The following is a 13370-nucleotide window of genomic DNA, read 5'->3' as shown; positions in this document are numbered from 1 at the left end:
TGGATAATTCAAGTTAATGAGCCAGATGTTTTTTACAACATATGAAAATTATTAACAGTCAGTTAGCCAAAGATATAAATTCAGTGGGAGGGAGGAATATTTGAGCAAGATATAATACATTCAGCATAAAGATTGTGATAATCAGCACATATTTGGTGATGTTGATATACAACTTTTATATGTACTTAGGGTTTCTCATGGGCAGGTCCCACCCATGTGTGTTCCAGATATAATTAACCAACACAGATAGATGAAAACAAGTGTATTTGTGACAGTATATGCTGAAAGCATATCTTCAAATGAAACATGAACCTAAACTTGAGCTAGGGTAAGAAGAGCTGATTGACTAGTGTAAAAATCATAGAAACAGGGAAGATCCTGTCAAACTTAAGAGAGATGGACTGCCAAAATCTCCCCTTTGCCAGTTGAGTGATTAGGTGGGAAGTGTAAGTGTTGTTATGACACCAGTTGTAAATCCACTCTCTATACTGACAAGGCCAAGTCATAGCCTGTGCTTATGGCTGCCTTGTGATGATAAAGACAGAACCTTGAGTTTAGGCACGATTGGGTGAAACAGCACTGAGCACAGTATTTTTGGGTACAATACAGTGATTGCAAAATAGTGTTTTGCACAGCATAAGATAACCGAGTTCTTCACAGATGTGTTTACACATGTCAAAACCTCTTAGCATAACTAGGTCCTGATTACCTAACTTGTGAAGGAAGAAATCCCAAATACTACTCCAGAGCTTTATCCTGGTTTTGAGTAAGTATGTTAGAATAAATATATTAGAATTGTTCAACATGTTTTCAGACAAAACTGGAAGGCTGCTTCATTTGTGAGGCAGCTGGGAGGGCTCTGTTGCATGTCAAAAAAAATCAAAATTTTCAAGACACAGTATACATCAAGGCAGACTAGTATAAACGGAGGTATTTACCTATTGCCAAGGTCATTGCTTTGAGTTTGTCTCTGACTAGTTTCACTACCATGCTCTTTTGGAGTGGAGTAGAGCGACAGCACAGGACTGAACGGCATTGCTTGGCTAGTGCAAGAAATTTATCTTCTAGTGTGGGTTCCAGGGCATAAGCTAGAGTCCTTCCATCAATAACTAGGCCCAAGCTGGAGAGCACAGGGGAGGAAGGTGGATAGAGAGGGGTGAACCCAACAGTCATGTTTCCAGTAGCTCCGTCTATTGTGTTGTTTGAAAATTTAGACTCTACACATTGCAGACACTGTTCCAGCAAGACAGCACAAGTCTCCTGAAAAGAAATTCAAAATAAAAATGCTTGAGAGAAAAGAACATGTATTGAAAGGCTTCTGTTTGCTGTATGTTTAGGCATAACTAATATGGGGAATGTATTATTTGCTGTGCTGGTAAAGTTTTAATTTCTAATAATCTTCTACTTGTTCTGAACACACTTAACTCTAGCAGAAGATATAACAACAGTAAAGAGTAGAAAGGCTTAAAATCTAATTCTTTAACATGTACTTTTGTATGCTAAATTTCTTTTAGCTCCTTCTCAGAATAACAGTGCTGAGAAATGATATATAATTGGTACCAAGTTAAGTATGTGATGAACTCCATTATGGTGATGAACACCATGTATACACCCACAACTCAGATCAAAGAGTTATGCATTGTTAAAGGCCAATTAAAGGTTATTTAAGCTGAAATCTCTCTCCTAGCCATACTCAACTAGAAGATGTTATTGAGAATATAAGAACATTTAAAAGAAATGCTATTGGTCTTGCAGCAAAGTATGACTAAAAAGAAAAACCATGGAAAATTAATTTACCAGTTCAGTTGGTACACCCAAGAATGGAAATTGCTGTTATCTTTTCTTCCTTTTTGAAAGAAATTGGAGCTGAATACTGACGGCCTACCTCTCCTCTGCTGATCTGAAGTCCAATTTTATCACCCCATAAAAGGACTACAGCACTATCAGTCTGGTTCCTGGTATGTTAGACCATATCAGGAAACTCTTTGTGACTGCTTGCAACAAGTTGAGCACAGGAAAGATCAGTAATTCAGAAGGATTAGAAAAGGTCTGTTAGGAAGCAAGGCATTATTGTAGATGTGGTTTTCTGCCTCTCACTGTTAGCGTCAAAATTTAAATATTGCTTCTATCTCCAGAGAAAAAGCCACCTGAGAAAACATGAATGACTGAGTTATCTAAATACTACATTTCAGTGGCATAAAATAAAGCACAATTTCTCAACAGGTTATTAATTGCTTTCTTTCTCAACATGTACTTAATAACAGGTTGCTTTTAGACCCATTAGTGCCAATACATAGAAGTAGGGATGTTTTGAGAATGCATACCGAAGAAAGTGATTTATGCTGCTATGGCATATTTTCATTCATGGTGGAGTTCACTGCACACAGTTATATGTTTTCAGTAAGGTAATGATACATGAGGCTATGGTTTAGAAGCATGATTCACTGAAAAGTATTCAAAGCCATGTCCTACCTGAAAATTACAGCTGAAGCAGGAAAGAAGCAAAAAAAAAAAAAAGGAAATTGTACAAGTTGAAAATATAGCAAAACTAGTTAATTAGTCAACTTGTATATTGGATCTGCTTACTGGTGATTCAGCATTCAAAGTGATAATTTCTTCATCATGATCTAGTAGCTTGCAGGCATATGCAATATTAACAGCTGTTTCTTGCTTGTCTCCAGTAAGAACCCAAATCTGCAACCCAGCTTTGCGCAAGCTCGCGATGGTTTCTGGAACACCATCCTGCAAACGGTCCTCTATGCCAGTTGCACCTAAGCACAGAAAAAAAGCAAAATATTCCATATTAAATGAACATTTAGGGTTGCCCTTGAATTTTAAGCTTAGATTACAAAAAAAAAACAACAACAAAAAAACAAAAACAAAAACACAAAACAAAACCCAAAACAACCAGACCAGCAGCCACTTTTACTGGGAGACAGCTAAACTGCCAAGGGTTGCAAGATTTAGGCAACTTTTGGGGGGTATTGAGGAGGACAAAAGGAAAGTAGCTGTGATAAACAATTGTAAATAATCCAGAACTCAAAATGTCAAAAGCCACCAGATGCCACTCCTAGTTCCAGAGGTTCACAAGGTTTATTGTCTCTATGCTCTATATCTATATTATTTCTTCTGAATGTTGCTAGAGAAGCATTGGTTCTTGGAGATAATTTCAGTTCCTAAAGGTCTTAACTGCCTTTTCTCAGCAAGAAGAGAGTGGGTCACTAGAAATTCTCTTTTGAAGGGGACTAATAGCAGGACTGCAGATTGGCAACAGCAGATTAGACTGCAAACATAAAACTTTTAGTGCCTTGTTGCTGCTCTTGGCTCTTGCAGAAAGATGCTGGTGCCCAAATGAGATATAGCAGAGAATAAATCATAAATCTGTTGACCATGATGTGACAGTAAAATGTGCATTTTCATGCTTTCAATGCATCTTTCTACCTGTTACAAGTCACTGAGTATCTGTTTTAAGCTTACATAAATCAATTGACTGAGACAAAATTTTCATATATATGAGAAGTGGCAAAAAGGCACTGAGGACCAAGCTCAATGTCACCACTGGTACATCAGTGTTCCACTGAGTGTCAGAGAGACTTCAATGTGAGGAAATGCAAGCCCTGCCACTAGCAAATGAGGAAGTGACAGACATACAAGTTACCTGGAACAACAGGAAAAACAAAACAAACTTTTCTCAGCTAATTATTTCTTCTATGGTTCTTCCTTGAAAAAAAAGAATTAACAAGAGAAGTCCCCTTAAGTCTGAGCACCAGTCGTTTACATGAAAACACATTCTTAGGGCAATTTTGGGAAAGCTATTGCTATCCAAATAAAGAAAAATATATTCCATACTTAATTTTTACTCCCATAAGCTAATGATGACTGATCATTGCAAGTTACAAACCACAGTACGAGGTTCTTAGGGAATGACTGAACTGATCATTTACTACTGGCCAGAGCTCACTTTTTTCCTTCTTTTTTTTCTTTTTCTTTTTTCTTTTTTTTTTTAATCTCAGACTGCAGCCAGAGCCAACAGGTACACCCATGGTGGGATCTTGATTATTCTGGTCTGAATTAGGCAACTCATCCCCCCCTTTATGTCAGAGAAGAGAACCAAACCAGACACTTTGAGGGCATGATTCATCTAATCCTAAAGCAGGTATCTAAGTCAGACCAAAGAACTACACTTTTTTGTCTTCTCTTTTTGTCTTCTCATCTATATGTCGAGCCTTAGAGATCTGCAGTAGACGCATTAGAAGTTGGGTGAGGTGGATCTGTCTCCCAGATCCATGCTGGCAATTGGTGAACATCTTTCAACATCTCAGCTCAAAAGAGTATGATTTACCTCTTGCTTTTTTACACACACTGGTTTTAACTGCAACCCCTTGCCACAGAATACACAGGCCCTGAGTGCATGCGCTGAACCTGATGTATATGAAAGTTGATGCCTCTCACAGATGCAGTTTGTGAGCTTTGCTTTGTGTGTCTCTGGTGTCCCTGGAGTCAAGGAAACCTCCAACACCTTGAAGCAGCACTGAACTAATGAAATTCTGTAGACACCTTGGGCCAAGTCCTCCTCTTCTTTAAAGCAGCAGTTCCCATTTAGGATATTGTGTCAAATTCATCCCTGCTATTACTACACTTACTTCACTAGTGGTAAAATGAGGAGGAGCAGGAAAACAGGGTATGTCTTTTATGTTAATTATAGCTTATTCCTTTGTGGTGCTGCACATGACAGCCATGATAAAGTCCCACAAAAGCCAATTTCTATACTGTCAGAAACAATTTAAGGGAAAGAACGGATTTCATAGCCAAGCTTTCAGAATTTTTATCACATTTTAATTTCATGTCCAGCTCTCATTTCATTACCTAGCAGATGCAGATTCTTCTCTAACCGCAGTGCTGACTGAAACAGAAGTTCTTCACGATTTTCAATAGAGGATTCTGCTTCTAAATGAGTTTTTAACCAACAGCCATACTCTTCCTTGCTGAGAACCTGTTACAAAGAGTATGTGAGGGCACAGTCAACACGATGCAAAGGCATTCATACTTTACTGAATAAAATGAAAAAGAAGTTAGGAATCAAGAACAATAAAATAATAAATAAATACCTTCAGTAATCTTTGTAAAGACTCTCCTTAAAAGCTAAGTAAAAGCCTGCATTTACTTACTCTTTTTGCAATACAGAGAGTCCGCAGCCCATCTACAGCATAAAGATTAAGGTAATTCTGGGTTTTGCTTCGTATTTTTTTTTGATGTTTGCCCCGAGGGTCATCTAGATAAGAATAAAACCAGAAATTACTTGTTGAAAAATAACAACAGCTGAATTGCCTCAGAGAATAAAAACTTGTATCCAGTGCTTACTGTACCAGCACTTTATAACTGATACTTTTAAAGATGTGTTGATATTTCCTGGGAAACTCAAGTTGTTTGTTTGGTTTTTTTTAATATTTTTGTTCTCTTTTCTGTTTTCCTTCTTTTAAAAAGTCACTGTGAATATACGTGAGAAAGACCTTTTTTCTACTCAAGTATTTCTTTCACCTGAGTATTTTAAGAAATCATGATAATCTTCACAGCAAACAATACTGTCAGAAATAGAAGTATGATTTCAAATACGCTACTAGCAAATGTTTTTTCTGCTTCTCCACAGCTCATCATGGGCAGAAAAACAACACTTAAAAATAGCACTCAGTCTTCCACCAAGGCTAATATCTGGAAAGAAGTGGAAACAGTGCTCTGTTTTGAATATCTAAGTGCATGAAGGTCCTTTTGTCTGTTACTGCTGTACTGATATTTCCTATCAGGTTGAATCAACGCAAGAAGTTCTGGGTGTGACTGTGATTTCATTTATAGCACAATTTGTACTTGCAGACCTCACAGCTAGCTTCTACCTTGGATGCATCAGCAAGACTTCCACTTAGCTTTACCCTTCACTTAAAGCCATGTGTAACTACTCAAAATGAGGACTGAGCATCTGTTTCTTTTCTCTCTTTAGCTGGGACTGGTGTAGTGTGCTCACTCTGTGATCAACACAGAGTACTAAATATGATGGCAGCACATTTTGTTCCATCTTATTACATGAAATAATGTCTCCAAAAATTAAAAACAAGTGATAATGCATCTTTTTTATCATCTAGGATTGAGACAAGTTCATGAAAAAGGTACTGTAGTAGTAATCTTTAATAATATGAATTTCAAGGTTAGCACTTTAGTAAACGTACAAGGGGGTAAATTTTTAGATTGGAGCCATTGAGTGAGAATGACTGGTATATTCTGGCAGGTTTCCCTACTCCCTGATGTGATACACATTTTTTTACTAAAGTCTGAATATTTTGGGGGGATGTAGAACTATTTCAGGATATAATTCTGTAACTGGAGCTGTTCCTAAGTTCACTATTTGAGTTACTGGTACCTGCACAGTAACCAGTCCCTGAGTCAGGTGACCACTCCTCACCCCAAAGTCTGGGCACCTCAAGAGACCTACTATGTAGAGCACTGAATGTGCTGATGTGCTCTCATACTGAGAGCCTGTGGGCACTGTGCCACTGTACTAAGCACTTAATACAGGTATATATACTTTGAATGCATAAGTATCTTACTGTTTATACTTTTCAGTGCCCATTTACCCAATGTGCACTCATACTGAATTTGATCTTGCTATATGTTAACTGCATACGTATATCTGTCTATAAAGTTACATAGCATTCAGCACTTTCATATTTATACAGCAGCAGAGTGCATAATTTGGCTTTCACATGCTCCAGGACAAACTCATACATGTATTGATTTTGTAGAAATAAGGGAACTCTGAGTTGGGAATCCAAATATTTGGTTTTTGTTCCATTTATCTCAACCATGTATCAGAACATTTAACTCACGGTACAGCTACTGTCTCACCTTTAAAGACTTTTCTGTTTTCTCTAGGTCTGCAAATCGGAGAGTATAGGTACATAGTTGTTCCTAAGGGACTTTGTAAAGATTGTGGTAATTCCTGCATATGTTCATTTCAGCTTCATCTGATTAAGGTCATGTGGTGAACACTGACTGGTAGGAATATTCTCATAGGCCTGTCCATCTACCTATTAATACTACCTATGCTATCATGATTGATTGTCTCAAAGGGACAATACAGATATATTATTCCAGAAGGACATCCCTACAAGTATTATTTGCAATTGGAAAACCCTTTCTTACACTATATATGGAAACAGGCATATGAGGAACGAGCAGCCTAACCCAGTTTCATTTTGCTATTTTTCTCTTAGTGCATTATAACCTTTTTGGTACATGTGACTTTGCTGTATAATGTAAGGGTTTTTTTTTCTGGGAGAAGTATTGAAGCAAAACTTCTTTGAGGCTTCTTGTATTAGTGAGGTTTTTTTAAACTTTAGAACAATAAAGCAGGCAAGCGATCTTCCCAATTTATTGTGATACATTAACATTCTAGAAAAAAATGCAATATTTTTTGCATATCCCACATGAAATTATGTTATGGGAGTGGCTGTTTCAGTGGCTCGCTGGCTTCAAATGATGTAAACTTCAATAGGTGCTTAAACACATCAAAAGTTGTTTCTATCCCTTTAAGGTTAAGTGGTGTTAATAATTTCAGATCTGTCTAAATACCACAGGTGCTAATGCAGTGACGATAATGTTACCTCCTTCAATGAACAAAGACAGCAACTCTCTACAACTAGAGATGTGTATACTATTTTCTGTGCAAGTTCTCATTTCCAGCATACCAACGACAGCTAAAGCCCCTTACAGCTGTTCATATGCCTTATCAGTCCTACCCTGAGATTTATCTTGTGCTCAGAAGTTAGGAGGAGGGAAGGGATCTCATGCAGACAAAACCCAGTTGCGGAGATGCTTTTTTTTAGCTGGGACGCAGTGTCTGCTCTGAGCAGTGTGACCACATGCCCCATGTCAGTGAGAAACAGCAAGAAGTTCCCTCCAGAAGAATGACAGAGAGCTAGTAGCCTTCTGCTTCTTCATTTCCTTCCATAATCTCCAGCTGCAGCAAGCCAGTGCAGTCATTGTTTTCTCAATGATTTATGTTCACAGCTCCTGTGCGAGCTGGGTATTGACTCAAACAGTAACTTTCTTATTTATGAACATGGTGACTGTCGAGATAAAGTGAAAACAATACATTCTTGGGAATCACTTCAAGGCTTTATGAAATATCTGTTTGCTATCAGAATACACTAGGTTCCACAGTCTTAACTAGATATACAGGCAGAGCAAATGGTGTCAATTCATAATCTTTTTAAATTTTGAGGCTCATGACAATTTATACTTTTCTGTAAGACACAAGGAAACTAAAACATAATACTTCTGCTTCTGATTTCAGGCTGTTTCTCTCATCATATTCTAAAATACTTATTCTTCCAAATAGGAATCTTTGTTTCATGCCATGTGGTGTTTGAGCTGGGAGATTACAGACATGATGCTGCCTTGGTCCTTCAGTCTAAGGGTAGAAGTTTCAAGACACATGCTTAACTAGTATACAGTTCACATGTCCCTAAAGCACTAAGAGAGCAAAGACCAAGTTGTGGGATTAGCTGTCATGTCCATTCACTTTTTAGTCATTTCCTTAAAATGATAAATGACTGAATTCTTGTAGCATTACATCTCCTTTTACACACATGTTCCACCATCACCAGTGAACTGGATAAAACCAACGACGGATCCCACAATACAGATAAGAGCCACAGCATAAATCTTTTTAGGCTCCCTCTACATCCATTGAAACTAGGATACTTCAGGCAGAGACAGCAAATTCAGTTCCAGGCGTAAAAGATACTCAAGAGAAATGTCAAATGCTTTATAGACAGATCTGCTGAAACATACAGAATTACTGAAGCCAGCAGGGGCTTAAGAGGACTAGAAAAAACAAGGGGAACTGCTTATGGTGTTCTAGTGGCTGCACTTTACATTGCTTGCAAAAGCAAAGCACACCAGAACTCAAAGTTCAATTTGGGCTAAAGAAACCCCAAACAAACAAAAAACCCAAATCAAAACAAAAGACTTCCTGCACGATTTCAGAACCACTTTCAATTTGCTTCCCTGTAATGATGGTGGAATCTGTATTTGCCCAGCTACAGACACTGCTCATTCCCACAGTGACTTTCAGGAACTCTGCTTCTTCTCTGTCATATATCACCTTTGATGATGTCACCATTTTTAAATTTTCTAACTGGCCTTATGGTTTTTACCTAGGTGGGTCCTAGACTTGCCTGAAATTTCTCAGAAAATTCCTTAATCCATTGAGTCTACTGTGAATGGACATTGTAGCTTTGAACACAGTCTGTTATACGGTGGCAAAAAATTTAAGATCTGGCATAAAATATTTTTTCTTTTCTAAGTGTTCAGTTGTCATTCTGAGAAACTCATTTCCAATCATTATTTTCTTGGTATTAGAAATTTTCAGTGCTAAAGATTCTCCATTAATAGTTTGGAAGGAAAGAAGTTTCCATACATGATCTACATGCCTTCTGTAACATCAGATCTTTAATAGAAAATTATTCATGAATACTTTGTTGTTAGTTAAGGACAAGTTGTTCTTAATTTTTTTTTGCTCAGCTTTGATTTATATGGCTGAAACCAAAAAACTAATGCCAACATTTTTTCTGTGTTTCGTTAAACTAAAATTACACAGTGTAAGCCTTTCACAATTGTTTACTCCAACTAATGTCAAAATAACCACAAAGTCAATGCTTTAGTGAAACATGGAAAGTACCTTTAGCACTTTGGGGCTCTGTCCATTCATATTGGGGTAATCTTTAAACACTGCATGAAATTCAGTGTTGAAAATACAGTAAATTAGATGCAAACTGATTTATGCAAAGTGAAACCCATGAGTTTCCTTTAACTTCTGAAAACTTACAGGATTCTTCTTGAAACCAACTGATTACAATTAGCCATTTAAAGTTGTCCCTGCTTCCTAGGACATTTGGGTGCTGAAGAATTCTCCATGCTTTAGGGAAATTCCATGTTCACAGCTACATGTCTGTTTCCTGCTAGTCAATTATGTATTTGAAGCCAAGATTTCTTGTCTGAACAGCATCTCTCTGTCTTTTGCCACAACCTTTCTGTTTTGATGGCTGATTGATTCACATTGCCCTTTAGCAGCATAATTAAACACGAAAAAATGTGCTGTTTCATGCAACATATTTCAGCAAATGGATGTAAGGATTCACAAATAAAACAAAGGGAAATAGGAATAAAAAGTACTTCAGTTTCATATAAAATATTAAACTGTCCAAGCATTGCCAGGCAGGTTTTTCTAAAGAAATGTAAATTGCTTTGTCTGAGTTGTAAGAAATTCCTTTAAAATAAAGCTTGCAAGTAGAAGATCTTCTACAGAAATTATCTTCATTCTTGTGAAGTAAGGAACCAGTAATTTGTTACAGAAAATTTGCAATAATTACAAAGTATTATAAAAGAAGAGTAATGGTTGCCATTCTACAAAATTAAAAGCATGCAAATCTACTTGCTAGACAAGGCATTAAGATATTATGAGATCTTCAGCAATTGAGTGGCTCCCAACCCCCCCAAAGGTAAGTAAGAGGTGTACCTGAAGAGCAGGGGAGAAGAAGATCCATAACAACTGAATCTGCTCCTTTAGTGTAAACATTTATTTCATCTGTGAGAGGATGCCTGACCACTACTGACATCCTCTTCCTGACGGAGTCAAAGCCCAACGTATGTAATACTTCAAAGTTTAAGGTTCCCAGGTGAGGTAGCTCCACTGATACCTGGTCAGACAGCCTTCCAACCAGAGAACAGTTATATGCCCTTGCTGCATAGACGAGAGCAGCTTCATCTGGACTCTCTGCTTCATAACGGAGTTCTCCTTCCTCAGGTGCGCCCCCCAAAGCTGTCCTGCCTTGCTGGGAGCTGTAGCCATTGTTATTCATCTGTGCAGAGTATGCCAGCTTCTCTTCCAGTTTTAATAAAGTGCTATCCGTAGATGTAGATGAAAGCATGCTCAGACCAAATCTGTGCATTGATTTGCTTGTAGCTAGACTAGAGGAACTGCTGCTGTTAGATCCGGAGGTCAAGCGACTTGGAGTGAATCTTCGTATGAAGTCTTCAATGGTTTTTACTGGAGATTTTAGTTCAAATCGGTCTCTAACCTTGAGACGAAGAAAAGCCACCAATGAACAAATGCCAAAGAAAAGCCACCAATGAACAAATGCCAAAGAAAAGTTGAACAAGAATTCTGACGCTGATAGTCACTCTAAGCATCTCCAACTAAAGAGTACAATTTCTTTGAGGACAAAAAGTAATGGTATTTGTATTTTGAGAAACAAAAGTAAATAGGCAACACTGATATAACAACAACAAAAAACTCACTAGAACTTCAGAATTATACCTGTGTGTGAAAGCACATATGTTTGTACTAAAACAGTTTTTTCTTCTTTCACCTCTTCAGCTATGACGAATGGATAGTCTACCAATGTTGCACCATCACCATCAGCAGTGCATACTAGAAGGTACCATTAGTATGAACTTGTCATCCTTCATGCATATTCAGAGAAGGTAGTGAAAGAAAAGTTAATGCAGTATTTTTCTATTGAGCAGGGTGGTATCAGAAGTAAAGTGTAATGAGAATATGCCAACGTTGAGAATATTCTCAAAAGACATGTTGCGACAAGTAATTTCCCCCGTCGCTTTCAGCATTGAAGCATTTTGCTTCAGACTTACCATTCATCTCAGTTTACACAAATCTGTTCTAAAGATACAGCAGCAACACTAGTAATAGCATATTCATAGTAATATATATTATATTATTGTATAACAGTGTAGCATTCCTGAAACAGCCAAACTGAGCATTCTCCAAATGTTTCCTTGGCACAAAGCCACATCATTTTGCAGACTAGTTCACTTTTTATTCCAATCTGGAACAGAAGCAAAGTGCAGAATTTTCTCCAGAATGGAAATTCCAGCTGCTGGCGAGCTTTAATATTACATTCCATTATAGTTTTGTCTTACAGATCATCTTGGGAATGCATACTTGAAATTCTCATTCATCAATTACACTAGTTAAAGGCCAATTTAAGCACTAACGATCATTATTTCTCATAATGAGCTTAAGATGTATCTTTTACACAATTTGAAAGTTTTAAGTGATGTTTTTCAACTGTATTTCTCTTTTTAAACTTTTAAAAAATGTCTCATCCTTTTCTTAATTTATTCCATATATATGAAATACTTATTCACTGACAGCTTATATCCCTTTCTGGTAAGTTTTGCACATTTACAAATTAGTTTCCACACATGCTTACATATTTATGCTTATTAAATGAATAAATTACAAGAAATCTGGAGAGTTTCAGAGGTATCTTGATATTGTCAATAAAAGAATATCTTGTCATGGAGGCAAGTGAAATAGCTGACACACTCCATTCAGCTAATGCATTATTAAACTCACTGAGTTCTACAAGTCATCACCACTCTAGCTGTTTCTCAGTAGAACAGGAGGTTTTCATTTCCCTAGCTTACCAGGGATAATTTAGTAATTCGCAATAATTAATTTGATAATTTAGTATCAAGGCAAATACAATAATTTGATAATTTAGTATCAAGGCAAAAGAAGCCTGAACTCTCTTCTCCTTTTTCTTTAACTTACCTTCTGTCGGGGCTGATTAGGTGCAGTAACCACGACTGTGTTACAAATAGTCAAAGCTATGAAGAAGTCGAAAACGTCACACAGTTCTGGACTCAGATGGGATAACGGCTGCTCGTGGCTCCTCATGACCTCCAGATGCTTGGCACATTCATTCACCTTTTCTAACAACCTAGGGTCAGGTGTGATGTCCTTCTCCTAGTAACAAATACCAGTGATTAATATCTGTGCTTCTACATTTCCAAAGCAGCAACATGCAAAGCATCCAAATTAAAGCAGCAGCATTAAAGCATCCAAAGCAGTGTCAATATCAAGAGTTTTGGGGTGGCCTTACACCACAGAGTAGAGGTGGAGAGAACTGTAACACACCCATTCTAGACAATAAACAGTTAACAATGAGCCTACTGGTATAAATGTATAAATATTTCAATGATGTGAAATATTTATAGCAGCAATATTTATCTACTTTGGAGGTAGTGGAAAGGAGGAGAGTTACATCCTAATTTTCCTCCCTCTTTCCTGTTTAATTCAAGACATTTATTATGTAATACTAAAGTATGGCACACTGCAGAGACCAGAGGTGTGGAAAAAATAGACAGCAATGACATTTAAAGTTTGGCTTTACATCAGCACAAGAAAATAAAACCATCTTCAATTGCTTCTTAGAGAACAACAACCATCCACACATTTGAAATTAATTCATGAGGGTTTTTTACACTGAAACATTGAGCCCTTTCAAGTCTAT

At 37.3% G+C, this 13370-nt stretch overlaps 1 protein-coding gene across 1 annotated transcript in view; it reads right to left on the bottom strand.

The window, feature by feature from the left end:
* Positions 1-13370, bottom strand: part of ATP10A (ATPase phospholipid transporting 10A (putative)) — a 108836-nt gene that overhangs the window by 14198 nt on the left and 81268 nt on the right. The window contains exons 9-14 of the mRNA XM_058825077.1: positions 12629-12823; positions 10571-11132; positions 5169-5272; positions 4867-4993; positions 2587-2771; positions 939-1260 (exon numbers count right to left, since the gene is read on the bottom strand). Of these exons, the coding sequence (XP_058681060.1) occupies positions 939-1260; positions 2587-2771; positions 4867-4993; positions 5169-5272; positions 10571-11132; positions 12629-12823 (1495 nt within the window). The remainder of the gene's footprint in view (positions 1-938; positions 1261-2586; positions 2772-4866; positions 4994-5168; positions 5273-10570; positions 11133-12628; positions 12824-13370) is intronic.

Source organism: Ammospiza caudacuta, chromosome 2 (genome assembly GCF_027887145.1).
Source record: "Ammospiza caudacuta isolate bAmmCau1 chromosome 2, bAmmCau1.pri, whole genome shotgun sequence".
NCBI classification, from domain to species: Eukaryota; Metazoa; Chordata; class Aves; order Passeriformes; family Passerellidae; genus Ammospiza; species Ammospiza caudacuta.
Note: the sequence above shows the minus strand (reverse complement) of the source record. Positions and strands in the feature narration are given on the sequence as shown.